At 37.6% G+C, this 24,935-nt stretch overlaps 1 protein-coding gene across 2 annotated transcripts in view; it reads left to right on the top strand.

The window, feature by feature from the left end:
* Positions 1–24,935, top strand: part of MCM6 (minichromosome maintenance complex component 6) — a 46,359-nt gene that overhangs the window by 8,034 nt on the left and 13,390 nt on the right. Inside the window, exons 2-13 of one of the 2 annotated variants that reach the window (XM_079924729.1) lie at positions 1,850–1,996; positions 3,320–3,430; positions 4,320–4,569; positions 6,135–6,300; positions 6,587–6,732; positions 7,497–7,647; positions 12,143–12,284; positions 14,680–14,821; positions 15,537–15,644; positions 16,513–16,668; positions 19,190–19,318; positions 21,037–21,198. In XM_079924729.1, the coding sequence (XP_079780855.1) occupies positions 1,850–1,996; positions 3,320–3,430; positions 4,320–4,569; positions 6,135–6,300; positions 6,587–6,732; positions 7,497–7,647; positions 12,143–12,284; positions 14,680–14,821; positions 15,537–15,644; positions 16,513–16,668; positions 19,190–19,318; positions 21,037–21,198 (1,810 nt within the window). The remainder of the gene's footprint in view (positions 1–1,849; positions 1,997–3,319; positions 3,431–4,319; positions 4,570–6,134; positions 6,301–6,586; positions 6,733–7,496; positions 7,648–12,142; positions 12,285–14,679; positions 14,822–15,536; positions 15,645–16,512; positions 16,669–19,189; positions 19,319–21,036; positions 21,199–24,935) is intronic. The other variant, XM_079924730.1, reaches the window with a different exon arrangement.

Genomic DNA, 24,935 nt, shown 5'->3' with positions numbered 1-24,935 from the left:
CCTGCCTAGGACTCTCTGTGCTTCCTGGACTTGGGTGACTATTTCCTTTCCCATGTTAGGGAAGTTTTCAACTATAATCTCTTCAGATATTTTCTCAGGTCGATTCTCTCTCTCTTCTCCTTCTGGGACCCCTATAATGCAAATGTTGGTGCATTTAATGTTGTCCCAGAGGTCTCTTAGGCTGTCTTCATTTCTTTTCATTCTTTTTTCTTTATTCTGTTCCTCAGCAGTGAATTCCACCATTCTGTCTTCCAGGTCACTTATCCATTCTTCTGTCTCAGTTATTCTACTGATTGCTTCTAGTGTATTTTTCATTTCAGTTATTGTATTATTCATCTCTGTTTGTTTTTTACTTCTTCTAGGTCTTTGTTAAACATTTCTTGCATTTTCTCAATCTTTGCCTCCATTCTTTTTCCGAGGTCCTGGATCGTCTTCACTATCATTATTCTGAATTCTTTTTCTGGAAGGTTACCTATCTCCCCTTCATTTAATTGTTTTTCTGCGGTCTTATCTTGTTCCTTCACCTGGTGTAGTCCTCTGCCTTTTTATTTTGTCTGTCTCTCTGTGAATGTGGTTTTTGTTCCATAGGCTGCAGGATGGTAGCTCTTCTTGCTTCTGCTGTCTGCCCTCTGGTGGTTGAGGCTATCTAAGAGGCTTGTGCAAGCTTCCTGATGGGGTGGGTAGAGCTGGCTGTTGCTCTGGTGGGCAGAGCTTAGTAACACTTTAATCCACTTGTCTGCTGATGGGTGAGGCTGAGTGTCCTCCCTGTTGGTTGTTTGGCCTGAGGCGACCCAGCACTGGAGCCTACAGGCTCTTTGGTGGGCGACACCAGGAGGTGTCTACTTCCCAGAACTTCTGCTGCCAGTGTCCTTGTCCTCGCAGTGAACCATAGCCACCCCCTGCCTCTGCCAGAGACCCTCCAACACTAGCAGGTAGGTCTGGTTCAGTCTCCTATGGGGTCGCTGCTCCTTCCCCTGGGTCCCGATGTGCACACTACTTTGTGTGTGCCCTCCAGGAGTGGAGTCTCTGTTTCCCCCAGTCCTGTCGAAGTCCTGCAGTCAAATCCCGCTAGCCTTTAAAGTCTGATTCTCTGGGAATTCCTCCTCCCGTTGCCGGACCCCCAGGTTGGGAAGACTGACGGGGGGCTCAGAACCTTCACTCCAGTGGGTGGATTTCCGTGGTAAAATTGTTCTCCAGTTTGTGAGTCACCCACCCAGCGGTTATGGGATTTGATTTTATTGTGATTGCGCACCTCCTACCGCCTCATTGCAGCTTCTCCTTTGTCTTTGGATGTGGGATATCTTTTTTGGTGAGTTCCAGTGTCTTCCTGTTGATGATTGTCCAGCAGCTAGTTGTGATTCCGGTGCTCTCACAAGAGGGAGTGAGCACACGTCCTTCTACTCCGCCATCTTGAACCAATCTCCTAACCTGGATATCTTGATTTAATATTTTCTAATCAACAAATACTAACTATTCCTTTATTGTTGGTGTGTACAGTTAAGATTGGAAAGTGTTAAATCAAGAAATTCAGATTTAAATCTGAAGACGTAGTTTTGCTATGTTCCCAGCTTTGTACAAAACATTTTAAAGGCATTTTCTCATTTAATCTTCACAGTGATCTTAAGAGATAAGATGATGTTCTAATCTTTTTTATTATTTTTTTTTCAAACAGAAGAGGGACAGGTTTAGAATAGGTAAGTAACTTGCCCCAAGTTATACAACTACTAAAATGGGCCTGTCTGACCCTAAAACTGATGGTCTTTAACCAATATGCTGAATTATCAGGCATTCACATTCTTCTTTTTGCTGCCTAATTCTTAGGTTTAATCTGACTTGCATGTATCTACAGGTTCCAGAGCAGCGATGGAGAAATTAAGTACTTGCAGTTAGCTGAGGAGTTAATTCGTCCCGAGAGAAACACATTGGTTGTGAGTTTTTTGGACCTGGAGCAATTTAACCAGCAACTTTCCACCACCATTCAAGAGGAGTTCTATAGGTTTGGTGTATTAATCTTCACTTTAAATAGACATGTAGCCTGGGAAGCCAGCTATTCTTAGAATGGAAGTGTTCATTTGTGAGGCAAAAGGGCAGCTGTCACAGAGGCCCTTCGATACACAGCCAGTGGTCATTTTAGTGCTGCTCTGAACTAATTTAAGCCTTTGTGGAGTTGACTGTTTTTCACATACGAATGTTGAAAACCTTTGTTTTCTATGTAGTTTTTCCAGGTGTTAAGAGGATTGCTTTGTTTCAGGCTTCAGTGCTATTGCTATGTCATTCATTTAATCCACTCTCCCTCCCCATATCATATAAAATCCCTTGAAACATTTTAAAAGCTGAATGGTATTTTTTTGGCAGAAATTAGACATTACGCTTTTGTTTTGCTTTCAATTGCTATATAAAGCCAGAAATATCTTTCTACACAAAACTTAGTTTAAATAAAATCAGGTTAAAATAAACACTGTGGACTGTTATGAAAGAGAAATGAAGACCCAGGAGTAAGGAGTCACAGCCCTGTTCTTTTACCTAGTGTACTGGGAGATGGAGAATTTGTCTCGGTGTTTCTAGTCATATATGGCTATCAAGAACGGTTAGAGGGATAAGCAGCAGAGTTTATTGTGATAGTATGTAGCAGGAAAAGTTGTACTGACAAGTGAGAGGGAAATAGAAAATCAGGGCTGATGGTGGAAACACCTGTGCCTGTACCTCATGCACAGACCGTGCGGCAGTTCTGTCTCCTGAAAGTAGCTGATTTTTCAGAGGACTTCCAGATCCTACCACTTAAACCAAGCTGCCTCAGCTATTTAAAAGTTAAGAGAACATGCACACTTCCATCTAACCAGTCAAGTGAAACGTTTCTGCCAACTTGCTCTCAAATCAGTACACAAATTCCTTCCCTGCCCTTATCCACTTCCTATCAATCAAGAATAAAACCTGGAAGAAAATAGTAGGCCTTGACAAGTGGGAGGCTGCCTTGCTAGGTAGTATACTGCCCAGGTGGTTCAAGTAGAGTCATCTTGGACAGAGGAGTGACCAGCTGTGTGCATGCTAAATGATTATTTAAAAATAATAGGTTTTCAGGAACAGCATTTTATCTTTGGTGTTTCTATTGTCTTAGATATATTTATGGTGGAATAGGAGAGGATTGAAGATGCTCTAAACCTGGATCAGATGATAGAAGTGTCCCACAGAGTTAAATTCTAAAGCTTGGTTGTAACCAGATGAAATTCCTTACTTTCAGCTGTTGGGAAGCATAAGGGGAAGGAGCCCTTGGTAAGCCTCTTGAAGTTGTCAGTTGATTTACTTTTTGTTTGTTTTTCAGAGTTTACCCTTACCTGTGTCGGGCCTTGAAAACCTTTGTCAAAGACCGTAAAGAGATCCCTCTTGCCAAGGATTTTTATGTTGCATTCCAAGATCTTCCTACCAGACACAAGTAAGAAACCCTTCTTTGAAAAAAAAAAATTCCCCAAACAGTATAGGCATCACTTAATTGTCAGAAAGCTCAGAAGGTTGTAGTCTTAGGTCTATAAAGAGTTATATCCAGGTCTATAAAGAGTTATATCCAGTTATCCAGAAGATTTAGTTTTGGAAAATATGTATTTCCAGGAAAATGGGATGGGAAGTATGTTAAGTGAAGCAATTTCTGGGGATTATAGTATTTTAGGAGACCTTTTAAGGGATGTTGAGGTGAAAAATTAGTGAGAAAATATGAAAACTGAGAACAGTCACAAAAATTAATGAATTGTCAAGAGCTTAAATAGCATAGCTTTTAAACTGTTTTCCTCTTTAGCAGTTATTTAAAGAATACATTTGTTGGAGGAAATTGAAGTGATATTTTGAAAACTTAAACTACTAAAATTACTTATAAAATTACCAAGTTATTTAATATAAAATGGGTTTGTGAAATACAGTGTTTTCTAAACCTTCAAGTTCAGAAAAAAAAATTTTCCTATGATAATTTTTCCCAAGGATAACTTTACTGTGAAAATGCTTATTTAGAAATGTAGGTAAGAAAAAAATGTATTTGCATATAAAACAAAAATGGGATCATTGTGTTTTATAATTGTAATTGCATTTCTTTCATGTCCTTAGTTTTTCTTATTTATTCATTTATGTATTTTGTTGTGGATGCATGTACATTATACTTCAGGAATGGGCATGTTGACTAAATTATTCTTGTAGGAGAGTCCAAAGAATACCTTGTCTCTTATTTTGTTGTTGTTATTTTAAGCATAAATTATCATTGAATATCCTCTCATTAAAAGTGAAAATTTTTAGTTTGAAAATGAATATTTAGTAATACAATATCTGTCTTTAAACAGAATTCGAGAACTCAACTCATCCAGAATTGGTTTGCTCACTCGCATCAGTGGGCAGGTGGTACGGACTCACCCAGTTCATCCAGAGCTTGTGAGTGGAACTTTCCTGTGCTTGGACTGTCAGACAGTGATCAAGGATGTAGAACAACAATTCAGATACACACAGCCAAACATCTGCCGAAATCCAGTTTGTGCCAACAGAAGGAGATTCCTGCTGGATACAAATAAATCGAGATTTGTTGATTTTCAAAAGGTGCTTATTAATTTCTTTTTAGATCAGATTCAGCCTATGCTAATAATTCACTTCTAGGCACTTGTAATTATTATAAGCTTACTTAGGCAATGTTAAACTCAGTTTTTATGTAAGTCAAGGTTCATCAAGTGTGACTACAGATTTAAGCTAAAAATTTGTAATGCAAATTTCAATTATCAGTATATAAATGTGTTCTAACCATTAATAACTTGGATTGGAAGCTCCTTCAGGCAAATAAAATGTATTTGTCAAAGAATAAACAGTAACCATTATTATTACTGTTATTATTGCAAGCTAGAGTTAGGAAAATTTTTGCAGAAGTAGAGACTTGTTGGTGTAAGACTTGGAGTTGGTGGTTAGGAGGGAGGAAGGCATAAATAAAAGGACAGGTGAAAATGGACATGCTTGTCAATAGCAATGAGGATTATCATGATTAAAGTAGAGGAACCAAATTGGAGATCATCTGAGAGATGATTTGGTATGAAGCATGGAAGTACTTGGAGCCTTAAATCTCAGATTGAGAAGGTTGGACCTATCTTGATAAGCAAGGGGATAAGTTTTCAGATGATGTGAATTTTAAAGGAAGATTAATGAGACAACTGTGTGTGGTATTTAACAAGAGACTAATAGGCAGTTGTAGTAACTGGGCAAGAGTTGGATGGTAGCAGTAAGAATGAAGGGGCTAAAGCTCTTCAGGGCTTAGTAACTCTGATATATGCAAAGAGAAAAGCTGCAGCAGCTCAAGCACTGGAGAATGAGTACCAGACTAAAATAAATAATTTATATTAAATTCAGTTTTTAGTCCTTACTTAGTTTTCTTGTTTTATTCTGATACTTGGTTTATAGGAAACATGTGTTCTTACCAACAACTTTGGGTAAAAGATGCTTTATATTTGATAAAGAACATGATATAACAACCAAATACAAAATATGAATTTAGGTTGGGTCTTGGTTTGGGGGGGAAAAAACAGCTGTAATAAAGGACATTCTTGACAACTGGGGAAATTTGAAGATGGACTAGATAAAGAAGTCATTATGGAATTAAATATTTAAATCTCTTGGTGTGATTGATGGTATTGTGGTTACATAGGAGACTGTCTTTATTCTTAAGAGGTGAGTGCTAAAATATTTAGGGGTGAAGTATCTTGATTTTTGCAACTTCTTTCAAATAATACAGTAAAAATATGTGTGTCTTAAGTAATGTTAACAGTTGTGTTGAGGTGGAGGGTATAAAAGATGTGAAATTTTTCATAAAATTTCCCTGACAATTTAGAGGAAGATGGAACACAGAACAATTATTTAAAGTCAGTTTGAACAAAGAAAAAAATACATGTTGTTTAATGACAGTAAAAGTGAACTTGAAGTTTTTAAGTAGATGTAATCTCTTACCAAATTGAAAGTTTTATGGTAGAGAATTTTTAAGATGAATGTTGGCACATGTCAGAAGTCTGCAAACTAGTAAGATAATTTAGTATATGTCGATATTTGTGGCATTTAATTTAGATTGCATGGCATTTGAAATAGATCTCTTCTCATCCTTGGCAATTTATTTGTCTTTGTTACAGGTTCGTATTCAAGAGACTCAAGCTGAGCTTCCTCGAGGGAGTATCCCTCGCAGTTTAGAAGTGATCTTGAGGGCTGAAGCTGTGGAGTCAGCTCAAGCTGGTGACAAGTGTGACTTTACAGGGACGCTGATTGTTGTGCCTGACGTGTCTAAGCTTAGCATACCAGGTCAGTAATCTGTGGCTCAAATTTAACAAATTCTCAGTTACCTGAACTGCAGAGTATCTAGCTTCTTGCGTCTTCCTTGTCTTATTTTTGGCTACCAATCAGAGGGTGAGCAAGGAACTATGATGAGAGTAAAAACAAATTGGTTTGCTATAAAAGCTACTGTTCTGAAAAATTTCAAAGCCTAACTGAAATATTTGCATTTATAGGTTTCATTTATCTGAGCAGTTTTGATTCTCAGCACCTTCAGTATTTGAGCTGTGAAACAGTCTATCATTCATTGTTTCAGGAGCACGTGCAGAAACTAATTACCGTGTCAGTGGTGTTGATGGATATGAGACAGAAGGCATTCGAGGGCTCCGGGCACTTGGTGTTAGGGATCTTTCATACAGGCTGGTCTTTCTTGCCTGTTGTGTTGCACCAACCAACCCGAGGGTGAGTCTTCTTAGTAGAATGGCAGAGCTTAAGAAAGGCATCCCCTGAGGCTGCCGCAAACTCAGTGTTAAAAACAGGGTTGAGTTGAGATTTGTTCTTTAGTTTTAAAACCAGATTTTTTCATGTCTGTCTTCCCGATCTTAAGGAAAAGTCTTATTTATTTTTGTACATAAGAGCTCAATGCTTTAAGAGCATTGGTACTATTATTATTCATAGTGGTTTTTCTGTTTTTGTTTTTCTGTTTTTAATTGTTAAAGTTCCTCTGTCACGTTCCTCGAGAAAGTACAAGTAGAAAAATTTAGTATCTGGGAAGTATAGTATACTGCTCTTTCTGAGAGTGATCGACCCCAGGTATTGTAGTTCTTCAGAGCTTGATTTTGTTCCAGGAGGGGAAAGCAGTGAGGAAAAGTTTGGAAAATGAGTGGTGAACATAATGTACTGTTTCTTCATTTTCATCTTCATATCAGTGATTAACATTTTATTATGGCTCATCTCATGAGCATCTAGATTCATTTAGATAGCAATACAAAACAATAGTGGTAGCTTTTTTTGTTTTTTTTAAATCACTGGACAAATGACAAGCTCTTCAGTATCTTAACTTAGGCCATACTGGTTAGGAGATTTTTTTTAAAAACCTTTACAGTCAGCAGATTCTGAAGTTGACCTCCCAGGCTATATTTCGTTTGTGGTGATGTTTCTTCTCTTTCACATTATTTTGACTGTTTCTATACTACTATTTTTTTCCTTTCTTCTCCACCCCTCAGTTCGGAGGAAAAGAGCTCCGAGATGAGGAACAGACAGCTGAGAGCATTAAGAACCAAATGACTGTGAAGGAGTGGGAGAAAGTGTTTGAAATGAGTCAAGATAAAAATCTATACCACAATCTTTGTACAAGCCTGTTCCCTACTATACATGGTAAGAGTTCTATCCATTTGTGGCATAAACTTGAAATCAAAATAATGATTATAAAACAGCAACATGTGACTTCTTAAAACACAAAAGTCAGGTTATGAAAGTTTTTTAGTGGGTTTAGAAGGGGTTTTAAAAAGTCATTTATAAAAGGACAGATATTATACAATTCCACTTAAAATGAGGTACTTAAAACAGGTAAATTCACAGAGAAAGAAAGTAGAAAGAGGTTACCTGGTGAGGAGGGAAATAGGGAATTGTTGTTTAATGGATAGAGTTTCTGTTTGGGATGATGAAAAGTTCTAGAAATGGATAGGGGTGATGGTTATAAAAGATAATGAATGTACTTAATTCCACTGGACCACTTAAAAGTTGTGTATATTTTACCACAATTTTTTTTTTCCTGAAGGTTACTATTTTATTTACACAGATAGTTAAGGACTGGAAGAGAATAATGTTTGGTTTTTTTAATTGAAGTATAGTTGATTTACAATGTTGTGTTAGTTTCAGGTATACAGCACAGTGATTCAGTTATATACATATATATATTCTTGTTCAGATTGTTTTCCTTTATAGGTTATTACAAAATATTGAGTATAGTTTCCCGTGCTATCCACTAGGTCATTGTTGGTTATCTATTTTATATATAGTACTGTGTATATATTAATCCCAACTTCCTAATTTATCCCCCCCGCCTTCCCCCTTTGGTAACCATAAATTTGTTAGAGAATAATGTTAACTTAAACATCATTGGAAATAGATTATTCTTGACATGACTCTTACTAGGAAATGAACCTAGCAGAATTCTTAAATTATATTAAATTTACAAAAAAGTTCGGACTGCCCGCAGCAAATTCTATACATGAAAACTTTTTTTTTTTTTTTTCTTTTTTTTGTGGTACGCGGGCCTCTCACTGCTGTGGCCTCTCCCGTTTTGGAGCACAGGCTCTGGAAGCGCAGGCTCAGCGGCCATGGCTTATAGGCCCAGCCGCTCCGCGGCATGTGGGATCTTCCCCGACCGGGGCATGAACCTGTGTCCCCTGCATTGGGAGGCGGACTCTCAACCACTGCGCCACCAGGGAAGCCCATGAAAACATTTTTATAAGTGTCTAACAACTGTAATCTACTTTTAACAAGTATCACTACCACAGGCAGGTAGTCAAATAAGTGCTCACTTACATTTTCTTTGGCTTGTTGATGCCCCTCTCCCATATTTCTTAAACTTGCCAAATACAGTTTTTCCAAGTTCTTTATTTTCTGAGTTTGTGATTCCTCCCATTCTGTCCTTAGTTCTTCTGCCAAACGAGTGAGTTGCTGATTTCTTCTCTGTTTTATATCTTCTCTTATTTGTAAAGCAATATCTCTTTCTTGTTCTCAAACCTGTAGCAATCTTAGTTTTCATCTTCTTTCATAATCTTCCTTTAAAATGAAGACTTCCTCATTAGCACCCAATCTCAGCCTGCTGGCAGCATACACCACCTTTCTTTTCATTTTCATGTAGTACTTTAAATCTGAAGGTTCCGGGAAACGGGACCCCGGACTCAGGAACTGTGGCTCAGACAGAGAAGGTCTCAGCGGCCGCCACACAGCAGCCTCCCGACAGCCGTTTGTGCGCCTGCAGGGCGGCCATCGCCAAGCCCTCGTCACTCTACCAGTTTTTTTAAATTTTTATTATTTATTTATTTTTCGCTGCATTGGGTCTTCATTGCTATGCGCAGGCTTTCTCTAGTTGTGGCATGCAGGCTTCTCATTGCGGTGGCTTCTCTTGTTGCAGAGCACGGGCTCTAGGCACACGTGCTTCAGTAGTTGTGGCACACAGGCTCAGTAGTTGTGGCTTGCGGGCTCCAGAGTGCAGGCTCAGCAGTTGTGGCACACAGTCTTGGTTGCTCCACAGCATGTGGGATCTTCCTGGATCAGGGCTCAAACCCGTGTCCCCTGCATTGGCAGGCGGATTCTTAACCACTGCACCACCAGGGAAGCCCTCTACCATAGTTTTTTTTTTTTTTTAAAAAAAAAAAGGTCATTTAGTCTTTTTTTCTGGCTTTAGGATAGAACTGCACTTAAGTATACTCTAATATGCCAGATTAATATCCTGATCTCATTTTTCTTTTTAGTTTTCATGGTGGAGAGAGATTTCTTGATGTTTTTTGGCTATATTACTATTCCTATAGCTTGTGGTTTCTTCTTTCATATTTTCTTAGCTCTTGGTTACTAGCTGCTCACTTCATTAAATCCCCTTGTGTGTTGAGGATTTGACTAAATTTTCAGGCCTCATGCTTTACCCTTGTTTTTTCCATCCTTATCTTCCGCATTCAGTTGGAGTTATGGCAAGAATTCATAAGATTATGGGTACTTGGGGCTTCCCTGGTGGCGCAGTGGTTGAGAATCTGCCTGCTAATGCAGGGGACACGGGTTCGAGCCCTGGTCTGGGAGGATCCCACATGCCGCGGAGCAATTAGGCCCGTGAGCCACAACTACTGAGCCTGCGCGTCTGGAGCCTGTGCTCTGCAACAAGAGAGGCCGCCATAGTGAGAGGCCCGCGCACCGCGATGAAGAGTGGCCCCCGCTTGCCACAACTAGAGAAAGCCCTCGCACAGAAACAAAGATGCAACACAGCAAAAATAAGTAAATTAATTAATAAACTCCTACCCCCAACATCTTTTTAAAAAAAAAAGATTATGGGTATTTCTCTTAGGTATATACATATATTTTTAAGCTATTGGGATTTTTACAAATATTTATTTGTTTATTTATTTGCCTGTATTGGGTCTTAGTTGCGGCACGCGGGATCTTTCATTGTGGTGTGTGGGCTCTTCATTGCAGTGCACGGGCTTCTCTCTAGTTGTGGTGTGTGTGGGTTCTCTAGTTGTGGCACACGGGCTCTAGAGCATGCAGGCTCAGTAGTTGTGGTATCCAGGCTCTCTAGTTGTGGTGCACGGGCTTAGTTTCACTGTGGCACGTGGGATCTTAGTTCCCTGACCAGGGATTGAACCCGCGTCCCCTGCATTGGATGGCAGATTCTTAAGCATTGGACCACCAGGGAAGTCCCTAGGTATATATTTTTAATCATTGAAAATTAACCTTTTTTTCTACTTAAATATTTGGTCAATGAAATTGAACTGAAATTCTTTTATGTTAATAATCTTTTGTGGATTTTAGAGTGTCCTCCCTTATAATGAGTAGGTGTCAAATTTTATGTTGCTCCATTCCCCTGTAAACTAAACTGTTGCTACATAACAAATTATACCAAAACTTCATGGCTTGAAACAACAAACATTATCTCATAAAGTCTATAGGTCAGAAATTTGAGAGAGACTTAGCTAGGTGGTTCCGGCTCAGTCTTTGATGAGTTTGTAGCCAAGACGTCATCTGGGGCTGCAGTCATCTGAAGGCTTGACTTGGGCTGGAGAATCCACTGACGAGGGAGCTTACTCACTGCTTATGTTAGTGCTAGTTGTCAGCTGGAAGCCTCAGTTCCTTGCCACATGAGTCTCTTCCATTGAGCTGGTTCAGTGTCCTCACAACACAGCAGCTGGCTTCCCCCAGAGCCTGCAATCCAAGAGAGCAGAGCAAGGAGGAAGCAAAGTGCTTCTCAGGACCTAGTGTCAGAAGTTAAGACACCTTCACTTCTACCATAGGCTATTTGTGGGAAGCAAGTTGCTAAGCCCAGCCACACTTAAGGAGAGGAGAATTAAGCTCCATCTAGAAAAGCGGATTATCAAATAATTTGTGGGCCATTTTAAAACTACCACACCTCCAACACATTTGTTTCATATAGGTTATGAGTCAGAGAAATTTTGTTTTTGGATTGGATTTTTAATTTTTTGCTTTTAAGGAGTGTTTTGTATAAATGTACCTAGCACTTTGTTGATGGAATTCACAGAAAGTCATAATAACTAAAATGGAAAAATGTTTCTTCTGGTATCACATTTCTAAAAATCTGGTGTTGTCTTTTTTTTTTTAATTGTGCATTTCCTTCTTATATTGCATTTATAAACAGTTCTCAGAAGTAGCTGTAAATCACATTCAGCATCTTATCTAATCCATATCAGTTCAATTAGCTTGTATTTATATTCAGCATGGGTCACTGTACCTGATACAAAAGAAGTAAGTCATGGACCATTTCCTCAAACTCTTGGTAGAGCTGTAAGACTTGCCTGTAGAAAGAACTAGCAAATGTGGTAGGCTGTAGTGGACATAGTTTATTTATGGGGAGAGATATTTGAGGACTGTGACATGGGGAAAGGCTTTGTTTACGAAGTAGGACTTACGGACAAGGAGAGGCTCTTAGAATGGTGAGCATTGCCATCTGTGATTAGGTGAAGACATTAGGACAGTGACTGGGTGACTTTACATTCACAGGACAAGAACCATATATTTTTACTCTAGTCTTAGCTTTTCTTCAGCGGTCTCTGCTCTTTTGGTTGGTAAATATGCCTTTGTAGTTTCCTGTGAAATTGTTTAACCTCATGTTGAAAAATACCTTGGATTTTCATTTCAGGCAATGACGAAGTAAAACGGGGTATCTTGCTGATGCTCTTTGGTGGTGTTCCAAAGACAACAGGGGAAGGAACCTCTCTTCGAGGGGACATAAATGTTTGCATTGTTGGTGACCCAAGTACAGCTAAGAGCCAGTTTCTCAAGTAAGTGTTTGCCTGAGATAGTACAGCAGAGAAAACAATATGCGTAGTTCCAGGCTTTCTGTGCTACCAAGAATGCAGTCAGTGTGCCCTTACCGGAGCAGGAGTATAAATTATGACTGTTGAATATATAACTCTCTTAGGTTAAGTACACCTTAATTTGTTAAGTAGAATGTAAGAACATTTTACAATTTTGGGGAATAGGGAAAAATTGTCTGTAATTCCAGTCCCACATAGAATTTTTTTAATCTTTGTGTAAAAGTTTTTGAATATATGAATATATATTCTCATGGTTGTAAGTCACAGCATACATAATTTTAATTTACCCTAAATATTTTTCCATATTTCTTTATTTTCATGATTGTTGTTTTTTGTTGGTATAACTTACAAAATCATTCCCCTAGCCTGATATTAGACAATTTAACAGTAATTTATTTTAATAGTCAAATACAGTGAACATCATAATGTGTATAAGTTTTTATTTTATTATTTTCCTTTGGATAAATTCCTAGGCATAGGATTGCTGAGATTAAGAATACAAACATCCTTAAGGTTCTTAAAGAGGACACTCTTTCCAAAAACAGTGGGATAAAGATGAGACATTTTATGCTAAACCTATCAGTATGAGTACTACTTTAGCAATTTTTGCTTATTTTTAAAAGCTATAATAAAACACTTGCTTACTTTCAAACTTTTAAGAAACTTAGAGGTCAAGATAAGAGCAACCAGTTTTTGAGCACTTGCTGTGTTCTTGGTGCTGTGTGTGTGTGTGTGTGTGTGTGTGTGTGTGTATGTGTGTGTGTGTGTGTCTGTGTGTGTGTGTGTCTGTGTGTGTTTGTGTGTGTGTGTGTGTCTGTGTGTGTGTGTGTGTGTGTGTGTGTGTTATGTCTTATCCTACCAGCATCCAGACAGGCATGTAATATTATTCTCTTCTTTTAGGGAGGCAATCAAAACTTCTCTGAGCCTCAGTAATTTGCCTAACTGCATAGAGCTGACAAGTGCCTCTAAGCCATGAATATTAGAACTTAGCATTTTGACTGCCAAGCATGTGGTCTTCATACTATATCAAGCTGCCTTTCCTTTATTTGTCTGGGAAATTTTTAACATGGAAATGTTCTAGAAGCTGAAACATTTTTAGTTGAAGTTTTATAATTAAATACTATTTCCTTCAAGTATATCAGGGACTGAGTTCTAGATTTGAAGGTAATAGTCCTGTGTTAAGAGAATTCTCTTTTTTTCTCATTTCCTCTGCCCCTGCCTCCCACCTCTCCCACCACCACCACAGAAAGATGTACTGCAGTGTTGCCTCTGAACAGTATTGTACACGATTATGTTTGCTTTTTAACAATATTAAGTTTTTTGATCCATTAACATGGGATATCTTGGTCTTCTTTAATTTTTCAATAATGTTTTGTAGTTTTCAGGGTATAAGCTTGCTCTTCTTTTATTAAACTTATTTCTAAGTATTTTATTCTTTTTGATGCTATTGTAAATGGAACTGTTTTCTTAGTTAAATTTTTGGGTTGTTTAATGCAAGTGTGTAGAAATACAATTACTGATCTTTTATCTTGCAGCATCGCAAGAACTGACTTATTAGTTCTAACTCTTATAGTGGATTTCATAGGATTTTCTGTCGACAAGATCATGTTAACTGCAAATGGTGATAGTTGTTGTTTCTTTCAAATCTGGGTGACTTTTTCTTGCCTAGTTGCCCTGGCTGAACCTTTCAGTATAATGTTGAATAGAAGTGGCAAGAGCAGACCCCTAAATCTTGTTCCTGCTCTTAGGGGGAAAGCATTCAGCCTTTTACCATTATGTATGATGTTAGCTGTGGGTTTTCATAGATGCCCTTTACCAGATTGAGGGAAAGTCTCTTCTAGTTAGTTGAGTTTTTATCATGATGGCCATTAGATTTTTTGACATGCTTTTTCTGCATCTGTTAAGGTGGTTCTTATCATTTTTTAATATGGCATGTTATTGATTCTTAGATGTTAAACCAGCCTTGCCTTTTTGGAATAAATGTCCCATCTTGTTTTGTTTTCTTTTCTTTTTTTCGTTGTAGTTGTTTGTTTTGTTTTGTTTTTTGTTTGTTTTCATTTTAAGTGCAAGGCCTTCTAATAGATCATTTTTGCTGAACTGTTTATTATTGTTTTTGCCATGTATGAACTTCATCTTCCTTTAACAGGAATGGATTTGACCTATTTAAAAGACCAAAGGAGAAAAGGCTTTCTCTTTGGTCTATGGCATGTGTCTTTATGAATTGCTTTTTTTCTTAATGCCTCTTTCAAATGTTCTTTTAGAAATTTAAATTCTTACTTGACATAAGCCATAACCAGCTGATAATCCTGAAAAGGTTGCTTTGTAGTCATATATTAATGAATATGATAACCTTGAACAGGCACGTGGAGGAATTCAGTCCCAGAGCTGTCTATACCAGTGGCAAAGCATCCAGTGCTGCTGGCTTAACAGCAGCTGTTGTGAGAGATGAAGAATCTCATGAGTTTGTCATTGAGGCTGGAGCTTTGATGCTGGCTGATAATGTAAGAACGTTTTACCCTCTTGGATATAAAGAAATCAGAATATCCCCATCCCTATCAATAAAGGCCTATACGTTCCTATTAAGGAGATGTCCTCTTTTTAATAAGTACTTTTAGTAAATAATTCATGGTTTTATTAATCTAGAAATTGGGATTGTCATCATTAATTAGCACTTTCTGAACTTCTCTAGAACGTATTACTTGCCCTGAGCTTGTGTGTTTGCTGTGACTAGTACTTCTCAGCAGTTTTCCTTTCTAGACTGTGACACATCTATGAGTATATCTATTGCATTTTGCATGTATTTGTCATAGATCAGTTAGCTCTGTGAATGCGTGTAAATTGTAGCTATATATACTTATAAACATTATGTTCCAACTCCATCCTTCACTTTCCCAGCCTAAAGTCAACACTGAGGTAGTAACCCAGAATATTTTGACCCTGAGATTTATACAAGGTTTTGATGTTGAATAAAAGTGCAATAAGTAACTGCATGTTTTTAGTTTCACTCTTGGTTTAAAATGAGTCAAAAGAGTATGGTTCCCTCGAGCTCTGGGAACTATTGTACTATCTTATTCTAGTAGAGGGAGTTAGGATTGCTTACTTACCTATCTTAGTTGTTTAAAAGAACTGAAAGGTCTCTGTGGTAGCAAACTTTGAGTTCCCTTGCCGTTTGACATCTGAAAGGCAGTTTCTTATGCTAGGTTTGTTTGGTTACAGGGTGTGTGTTGTATTGATGAATTTGATAAGATGGAGGTGCGGGATCAAGTTGCTATTCACGAAGCTATGGAACAGCAGACCATCTCCATCACTAAAGCAGGAGTGAAGGTACGTGTGTCCACTTCTGTTCCATTGCATCTTGCCTTAGCCTTGTAGATTAATGTAGCTCTAGACGATCACTTGGATAAAATGCATTACTTCAACATGAAATGCAGTTTACTGAAACGGAAAACACAGCCTTGAGGATTATTAATCAAGTCGATGGATTATTTAAATGAAAATAATAAGTACAATATTGTAACTAGCATTAGAGAGAAATCAAACTTTAAAAATAAAAGTAATACATTCAAATAGTTAAGAAAAATGTAAGCAATACTTTAAACCGTAAGTTAAAAAAAAAATCTTCCCCTCCAACTCCTAGCACCAATAGATTCTCAGAAGTATCTGCTGAGTTTATGTCCCTTTTAGGAATATTTTATCATAAATAAGCATAATACACATACAGTTTTGTTCCTTGTTCATTTAACTTCATAATTTTATTTTGGTAATCTTTCTATACCAGTATATATTAGATCCACTTGTCTTTTTATTACTCCATGATTTTCAATTGTACATACCCCAGTTTGGCTCATTAGACTCTTATAAAGAAGAGTGACATTCAGGTCATTTCCAGCCTTTAGTATTACAAACAATATTGTAAACATCCTTGTACATATCTTCCTGTACCTAGCTGCAAGATAAATTCTTAGTAAGAAATTGCTGGCTTAAAGGGTGTGCACATCATACCATCAACATCATATGGGAGTACCTGTTGCTATATATTATCAGACTTTAATTTTGATGATTCACTGGGTGAAAGATGATATCTTATTCTTTTGGTTTGCATTTAGTTCATTATGAATGAGGTTGAGCATTTTGTCATATGCCATTACAGTTGTCTTTTTAAACCTGTCACGATTTTTCCTTTTGTGGTCAGGCTACTCTAAATGCCAGGACATCCATTTTGGCAGCAGCAAACCCAATCAGTGGACACTATGACAGATCAAAATCATTGAAACAGAATATAAACTTGTCAGCTCCTATCATGTCCCGATTTGATCTCTTCTTTATACTTGTGGATGAATGTAATGAGGTAACTATGAGCTATCGCTCTGAGCTTCCTTTATTATTTCCAGTTTGAGTAATTGAGTGAGACAAGCCTGGAGGATGTACTCCTGAAGAACTGGTGCATGTGTTGTCACTGACCTTTCATTTCTCTCAGAGTGGCACAGGATTGGACGGGTTTATTAAGCAACTGAAAATCACTTGAATTGCTTGTTCTGCTTAATTGTGTTGAATATCAAGTTTTTTGGTTTTGTTGCTGTTTTTGTTTTGTTTTTTTTAAAGATTTATTACTTATTTACTTATTTATTTATGGCTGCACTGGGTCTTAGTTGCGGCACGTGGGATCTTTTGTTGTGTTGCACAGGCTTCTCTCTAGTGTGGCATGCAGGTTTTCTCTTCTCTAGTTTTGGTGCACAGGCTCCAGGGCATGTGGGCTCTGTAGTTTGTGGCACTCAGGATCTCTAATGGAGGCACACAAGCTCAGTAGTGGTGGCATGCGAGCTCAGTAGTTGTGGCGCGCAGGCTGAGTTGCTCCACGGCATGTGGGATCTTAGTTCCCTGACCAGGGATCAAACCCGCGTCCCCTGCATTGGAAGGCAGATTCTTAACCACTGGACCACCAGGGAAGTCCCCTTGTTACTGTTTTTTAATTCTCAAAAAAAACAGTATTTCAGTTAATTCCCAACCATACTCTTTAAGAGGTTTTTTTTTTTTTTTTTTTTTTTTTTTTTGCGGTACACGGACCTCTCACTATTGTGTCCTCTCCCGTTGCGGAGCACAGGCTCTGGACGCGCAGGCTCAGTGGCCATGGCTCACGGGCCCAGCCACTCCATGGCATGTGGGATCCTCCCAGACCGGGGCACGAACCCGTGTCCCTTGCTTCGGCAGGCGGATTCTCAGCCACTGCGCCACCAGGGAAGCCCATGATTTTTATTAGATTTTTGTTTTTGTTCTTTCATTAAGGTTGAAAAGAATTGGGGTTCCAAACAAATTTTTCTTTTTCTTTCAAATTGAGTCATTTGTCTTCCTCTGTCTTCCTATCAAATTATTGCATGTGTCACATTTTTTTTCCTAATTGTGTAAGAGTGTTAAGATTGAATATAAAATTGCAGATTTAGGGACTTCCTTGGTGGCACAGTTGTTAAGAATCTGCCTGCCAATGCAGGGGACACGGGTTTGAGCCCTGGTCTGGGAAGATCCCACATGCTGTGGAGCAACTAAGCCCGTGCGCCGTAACTACTGAGCCTCTGCTCTAGAGCCCGTGAGCCACAACTAGTGAGGCCCGCACACCTAGAGCCCATGGTCCACAACAAGAGAAGCCACCTCAATGAAGAGTAGCCCCCTCTCGCTGCAACTAGAGAAAACCTGCGCACAGCAAAAAAGACCCAATGCAGCCATAAATAAATAAATAAATAAATAAAAGAAATTTTTTTTAAAAAACTGCAGATTTACTTACATTCTAACATGTCAGTATTAGAGTTATTTATACTTAGACTTAAATATTTAACAACATTGCACATCTCAGATGTGCACAGAAGTACAAAATGACCTTCTGTAGAAGGTCATGTTGTACTGTACTTTTAATTGCTGAGCATGGAGGTCCTACAGTACATTAAGTACAATGCATACCTCTTGCTTACGGCAAAATTTTAAATTCATCTAGATAAAATTTGCCTCCCATTAATGTGAATGTTTAGAGGGTTTTCGTTTTTTATGTTTGGGTTTGGTTCTTTTCCTTCACAAATCTATATAAATGTTTAACCCAGTCCCCTCCTCCCCATTGTTGGGCATTGTCTGATTTTCATATATTTCTGTCTATATATAATTTACTAAATTAGTTTTTTAGCTTTTTAATTAGAAATAATTTCAAACTTACAGAAAAGTTGCAGGAAATATAATAGTGCATATAATACTCATATACCCTTTATTCAGTTCACATTAACTTTTTGCCCTGTTTGCTTTACCATTTGCTGTGTATCTCTACTTTTTTTTTCTGTACTATTTGAGAGTATTGCATATTTTTAGTGTGATTTTATTGTTTTCAATGTTAATAACGGTTCTGTGATGATCATCATTCGTATGTTCATAAGCGGCAACGTAATGTAGTGGCTAGGAGGATGGACTCTGAAATTAGACTCTTCAAATCCTTGCTCTATTACTAACTGTGTGGACAAGTTACTTAATCTTTCCAGGCCTCAATTTATTCATCTGTAAAATGGGGGTAATAATTATCTACCTAGTAAATTTTTTGTGAGGGTTGCATGAATTAATGCTTCTAGACACACTTAGGGTCCTAGAAATCTTATTTCTGCCATATTAAAGTCAGTAAATTCCTTCAGGAATAGTCTTAGAGTAGGGCAAAGGTATACATTTAAACTTTTGATTTTGGATGTGGTACTAAATTTTCATCAGAAACTTGAACCCATTAATACATCTTATGGTGGCATATTAGAGCTTGTTGTTAGCTATAAAAAATTTCTTAATGCCTGGGATAGTCTGGAGTGGATATTACTATAACTGATTAAAATGACTTTCTTATTTTGAATTAGGTTACAGACTATGCTATCGCCAGGCGAATAGTAGACTTGCATTCAAGAATTGAAGAATCAATTGATCGTGTGTATTCCCTTGATGATATCAGGAGGTATCTTCTTTTTGCAAGACAGTTTAAGCCCAAGGTAACCTGCCCTTTTGTACTGTAATTGGGCATAATAAGTATATGAAAGTGGCATTTAAACAAAAGCGTTGTATGGAAATTAACTGAACCTGACTTGTTTGGGTGTTTAAGGTCATTTGGTTGGTTAGTTGGTTGGTTTGATTTTGGTTTGGGTTTTCTGGTTTGTTTTTGGTTTTTTTTGAGAACAGTTTGTTTCCTCAGAGAGACTTGAGAAAGGGAATTTTTTAAAAGTCTGAAAAGTTCAATTTCTTTAACTTTTTAGGTATAATAAAAAGATTTTTATGGGTGAACAGTTTTGAATAACCAAATAATGTAGGATATCCTTTTATTTCAACCATTATTCCTAAGAATCTTAAAACTGCATGTGTTTAAATCAGTAGTCTACTGAATCTCTCAAATCTGTCTCTGAGGGAAGCTTGTATTCCTCTAGGTTATTGTAATGAACATGAGTAACTTTTACAATACAGGATCCAGGGTGCTCACTTGGACATTTATTTTTAAGATAAACCTCCATAATGCATTTTTTTTGACATTTTCCTAAAGTAGAGTACAAAAAAAAAATTGTTTGATTCTGGTTGAGGTTTTTACACTCTTTCTGGCTTGACTTTTGGGAGTTATGCTTAGATTTTAATTATCTATCACATTCACTTAATATTGGGATTGACTCTCACTGTCCCAAGGGAAGGGTAAAGCACTTTTGTTTGCAGAGGCATTTATTCTCCATGACTACGCTGGTCCCTCTTGACTTTGGCATGCTTCCTTAATATGCTTAGTTCCTTGCTCTGAAAAACAGTATTCTTTAGAATGCCTCATTTTGTTGTTATTATTTAACTAATAATAAGGTATATATACAGTAGGGGATATGTTCCAAGACCCCCAGTGGATGCCAGAAACCACAGATAGTACCAAGCCCTATATGTACGATGTTTTTTCCTATACGTACATACCTGTGATAAAGTTCAGTTTATAAGTTAGGCACAATAAGAGAATATCTGAATTGCCAGCATTACTACTCTTGCACTTTGAGGCCATTATTAAGTAAAATAAGGGTTACTTGAACACAAGCACTATGTTACCCTAACAGTTGATCTGATAACCAAAATGGCTACTAAGTGACTAATAAGCAGGTAACATATACAGTGTGGATACACTGGATAAAGGGATGATTCTTGTCCCAGATGGGACATTGGACAGCATAAAATTTCATCACACTTCTCAGAATGGTGCACAATTTAAAACTTATAAATTATCTCTGGGATTTTCTGTTTAATATTTTCAGACTTCAGGTGACCACAGGTAACTGAAACCACAGAACGTGAAGCCACTGATAGGGGGCAGTATTATATATATTGACTTTTCTTTTTCCCAAAGACTGCATAAGTTAATTAACTGAGCCTCAAGAATAGCCTGAGCAGTAATCTGTTTAATGAGCTTTCGCATGTTGGGTATAAAAGTATACATTGTTTAGAAATGGTCATTTGCTTAAATACTAACTCTACTGTCTTCCTATTCATAAAATTAGTACATGGAATTCATAGTCCTCCTTTGTATTAGTTTCTTTTGAAAGGCATTTCAGTATTAATTTCTTGTCATTGGTTTCAAAGTTTTGACCTTCTTAGTTTCCCCAGAGTATCTTCACCTGGAAGGCTCTTAAACTTAATGTTTAAAGCTGCTCCCATTAAGTAGAAATGCTCTGACTTCACTGATACTCTGGAACAGATTTCTAAAGAGTCGGAGGACTTCATTGTGGAACAGTATAAACGCCTCCGCCAGAGGGATGGTTCTGGAGTAACCAAGTCTTCATGGAGGATTACAGTGCGACAGCTTGAGAGCATGATCCGTCTCTCTGAAGCAATGGCTCGGATGCACTGCTGTGATGAGGTATCAAAGTCACTCTAACATAATGGGAAAGAGAAATTGATTTGTTGGCTTACAAGCTGTTTTTATGTTTGGTATAAGACATACTAGCATTAGTTGCAGATTTATTTTTATATGACTATTGAGTGCTCATAGGATACATGACCCCTGACCCTGGGGTTTTCCCCTTGAAGAATGTTGCTGTCAACCATTTTTTGAATGTAGTAGTTAGATTAATGATAATGAGATAATCATGACATAGATTATAGAGTACATACATATAGAGGTGAGTTCAAGATTAATGCCATTCATTCAAGGAAAATTTGTTTAAATCCTACAATGTGCTAGGCCTGTGGGAGGGGATGCAGATATGATAATGTAGCCTCCAGTCTCCTAATAAGGGAATTCTCCTTTGTATAACATGTGTATATTAAATTGTTCTTTGAGCCCTGGGTTCTACAGGTACATGTCAGTGGGTATTTAGGGAGTAAATGGGGGGCAGAGTGGAAGGATGCCCTCATCTCTGCTTCAAGCAAACAAGCTCTGCTTTTATCTAGCTTTATATTTTAGACAGTGTAAGATTTTGTTTGAGGAAGGAGTTTGGCTGTTTTTCTTAATAGTATGATTGAGGTATAATTCACATAGAGAAAAATGTACAGCTTTGACTTTTTACGTACACCCTTGTGGCCACTCAGCTTATAACAAAGAAGGTTTACATCATCCTAAAAAGTTCCCTTGCACCCTTCCTTCCCCAGAAGTAACCACTGTTCTTACTTCATTCACCATTTCTATCTCATAGATTTCATTTTTTGGCTTTTTTCCTTTTGTCTAATTTTTCAAATTCTCTGATGTGGTACTTTACTGTTTACAAAATACTTTCACACTGTCTTACTTGTTATTCTTTGATTCTCCTGACATTTAGTGGACATCTTTGTAAGTTAGGAGATGAATAAAAGAGCCCCTGTCTTCCATTGCTGATAGTTTGGTGGGAGCAAGACATATGTTTAATTAAGCATGTGAAATATGAGAGACGATATTAGATGGAGTGTCATCAGCAAAGAGTACAGAGATCAATGAATTATTTCATAACAAAGGTGGAGGGTTTGGGGAGATGCCAACATTTAAACTGGATCACTGAAGGGTGTATAGAATTTTGGTAGGAATTTTTAGAGTGAAGGTGGAAAGTTTAGAGTGAAGGGTATTGGGAGGAATATAGTGGAATCTGTAGAGAAAGAATAGGCCATGATGGAGGGGAATTCTTAAAAACCATACTAACATTTGTACCTTTTTTTTTTTCTTCATTGTAATGTTTCTTAAAATGAATTTCATAGAACTGATGTGTCTTGGAGAATTTCTAACAGATTTTTCTTTCCTTTTTTTGGTTTTTCAATAGGTAGTAAATGCATATGATATAAAATAAATATACATATATGCATATATATATACACAGATGCAGTTCCTGAATAAAATTGAGTGTTTTTGCATATATTTAAGAGCCATTTCTACTTCCTTTTATGATCATATTCTTTGTTCACTTTTTACTTTGTTTTATTAGAAGGCCTCCCCCACTCTAAGATTATAAAAGAATTTTCTCAGGATTTCCTCAAGCATTTAGATGGTTTCATTGTTTGTATTTAAATCATTCAAACATTTGGTATTTATCCTTCTGTAAGATGTGAGGTGTAAATCAGTTGATTCTTTTTCAGCTAGTTTCCTAGTTGTTCCAACACCACTTACTGAACAATCCGTCTTTTCCACACTGGTTTGGTATGCTTTTATTATATATTCTTGTGTTTGTTAGGATCTCTTTCCTGAATTCTGTTCCTATGCTGTCTTAGCCTCCTCTTGCATTAGTACCACAATATTTTAAATGTTCTCTTTTGTTCCACTGCATTGTTGCACTTTTGTTCCAATGCATGTTCCACTGCATTGTTCTCTTTTGGCTGTTGTGAACTTAATAGCCAGCTGGCTTTGTTTTGTTTTGGTTTTTATTGATGAGTGATATTCACTGTTTGAGGAAAGCATCCTAGGAACTTGTTTGGAAAACCCAGGAATTTTTGAACAAAGCACTAACCATTCTGTCTCTAGACTGCTGTTCTAATCTATAGATTCTGAACTTGAGCTACAACATCTCCAGCCACCTCTGCTCACTTCAGACTGGCCCACATAATCCTGATTGGCAAGAACCAATTCCTTAATACCTGTCCTATTGCTCCTGAATTCAGTGTTTTTTGTATACTGACAGACTCCTTGGTTTGTCTGAAGTCAAGGGGAGATTCTGTTGGCATTCAAGGACCTCTCTGTTCAGCCCTGAAATGGGTTTTTCCTCCAGTTGCATGGCTTTTCCCTGTACTTGTGCTACTAAATGTATAAAGGTATATAATTATACCACCCCCTAGATTTTCCCTAATTGTTGAATATATTGTGAAATATGAAATACATTCACCCTTAAAGCTATCTGTCCATTTATCTTTATTTCAAAAATCTGAACATAGGGCCAGCATATACTTGAGCTCAGTATTTGAGGTGAAATTTAAATATGAATAAAATAAAAATAGTATACCCCCCAAAAAATTATTGATATTGAGAACATGTTAAATTTATATGTTAATATGGAGAATTGACTTCTTTATGATGATTTTTTCTAAGAAAGCATAATAGCGGTTAGAATCTAGATTATGCCACTATAAAAATCTCAGCTGTTTAAAACAGAAACAATTACATTTTTTTGCTCATGCTTCATGTTCATTTATGTTAGCCAGAGGCTCTGCGCTTCACATCGCTCAGAAATTCAGGCTGATGTAAAGGTTCTTTCTTGACATACACTTCCATGATCACAGAAGACAGAAAAGACAAGGTGAATCATATGCCATTTCTTAACCTTCTATCTAGAAATGACATGACACTGCTGGTCACATTTCATTGGTCAGAGGAATTAACATGGCCATGCCTAAGTTCAAGAGGTTAAAGCAGTGCCTTCCTTTCAGGTGTCTAGAATGACAAATGCAAACATTCGTTAACAGTTCTGAGTACCAGAGACCTCATTATCTTTCCACTTATGTCTTTTTTTTTTTTTTAACATCTTTATTGGGGTACAATTGCTTCACAATGGTGTGTTAGTTTCCGCTTCACAACAAAGTGAATCAGCCATACATATACACATGTTCCCATATCTCTTCCCTCCTGCGTCCCCCTCCCTCCCACCCTCCCTATCCCACCCCTCCAGGCGGTCACAAAGCACCGAGCTGATGTCCCTGTGCTATGCGGCTGCTTCCCACTAGCTATCTACCTTATGTTTGGTAGTGATATATGTCCATGCCTCTCTCTCGCTTTGTCACAGCTCACTCTTCCCCCTCCCCATATCCTCAAGTCCGTTCTCCAGTAGGTCTGTGTCTTTATTCCTGTCTTACCCCTAGGTTCTTCATGACATTTTTTTCCCTTAAATTCCATATATATGTGTTAGCATACGGTATTTGTCTTTCTCTTTCTGACTTCACTCTGTATGACAGACTCTAGGACTATCCACCTCATTACAAATAGCTCAGTTTCGTTTCTTTTTATGGCTGAGTAATATTCCATTATATATATGTGCCACATCTTTATCCATTCATCCGATGATGGGCACTTAGTTTGTTTCCATCTCCGGGCTATTGCAAATAGAGCTGCAATGAAAATTTTGGTATGTGACTCTTTTTTAATTATGGTTTTCTCAGGGTATATGCCCAGTAGTGGGATTGCTGGGTCATATGGTAGTTCTATTT

Source organism: Stenella coeruleoalba, assembly GCF_951394435.1.
Source record: "Stenella coeruleoalba genome assembly, chromosome: 6".
Lineage (NCBI taxonomy): Eukaryota > Metazoa > Chordata > Mammalia > Artiodactyla > Delphinidae > Stenella > Stenella coeruleoalba.
This window is presented reverse-complemented; position numbering and strand designations above follow the sequence as displayed.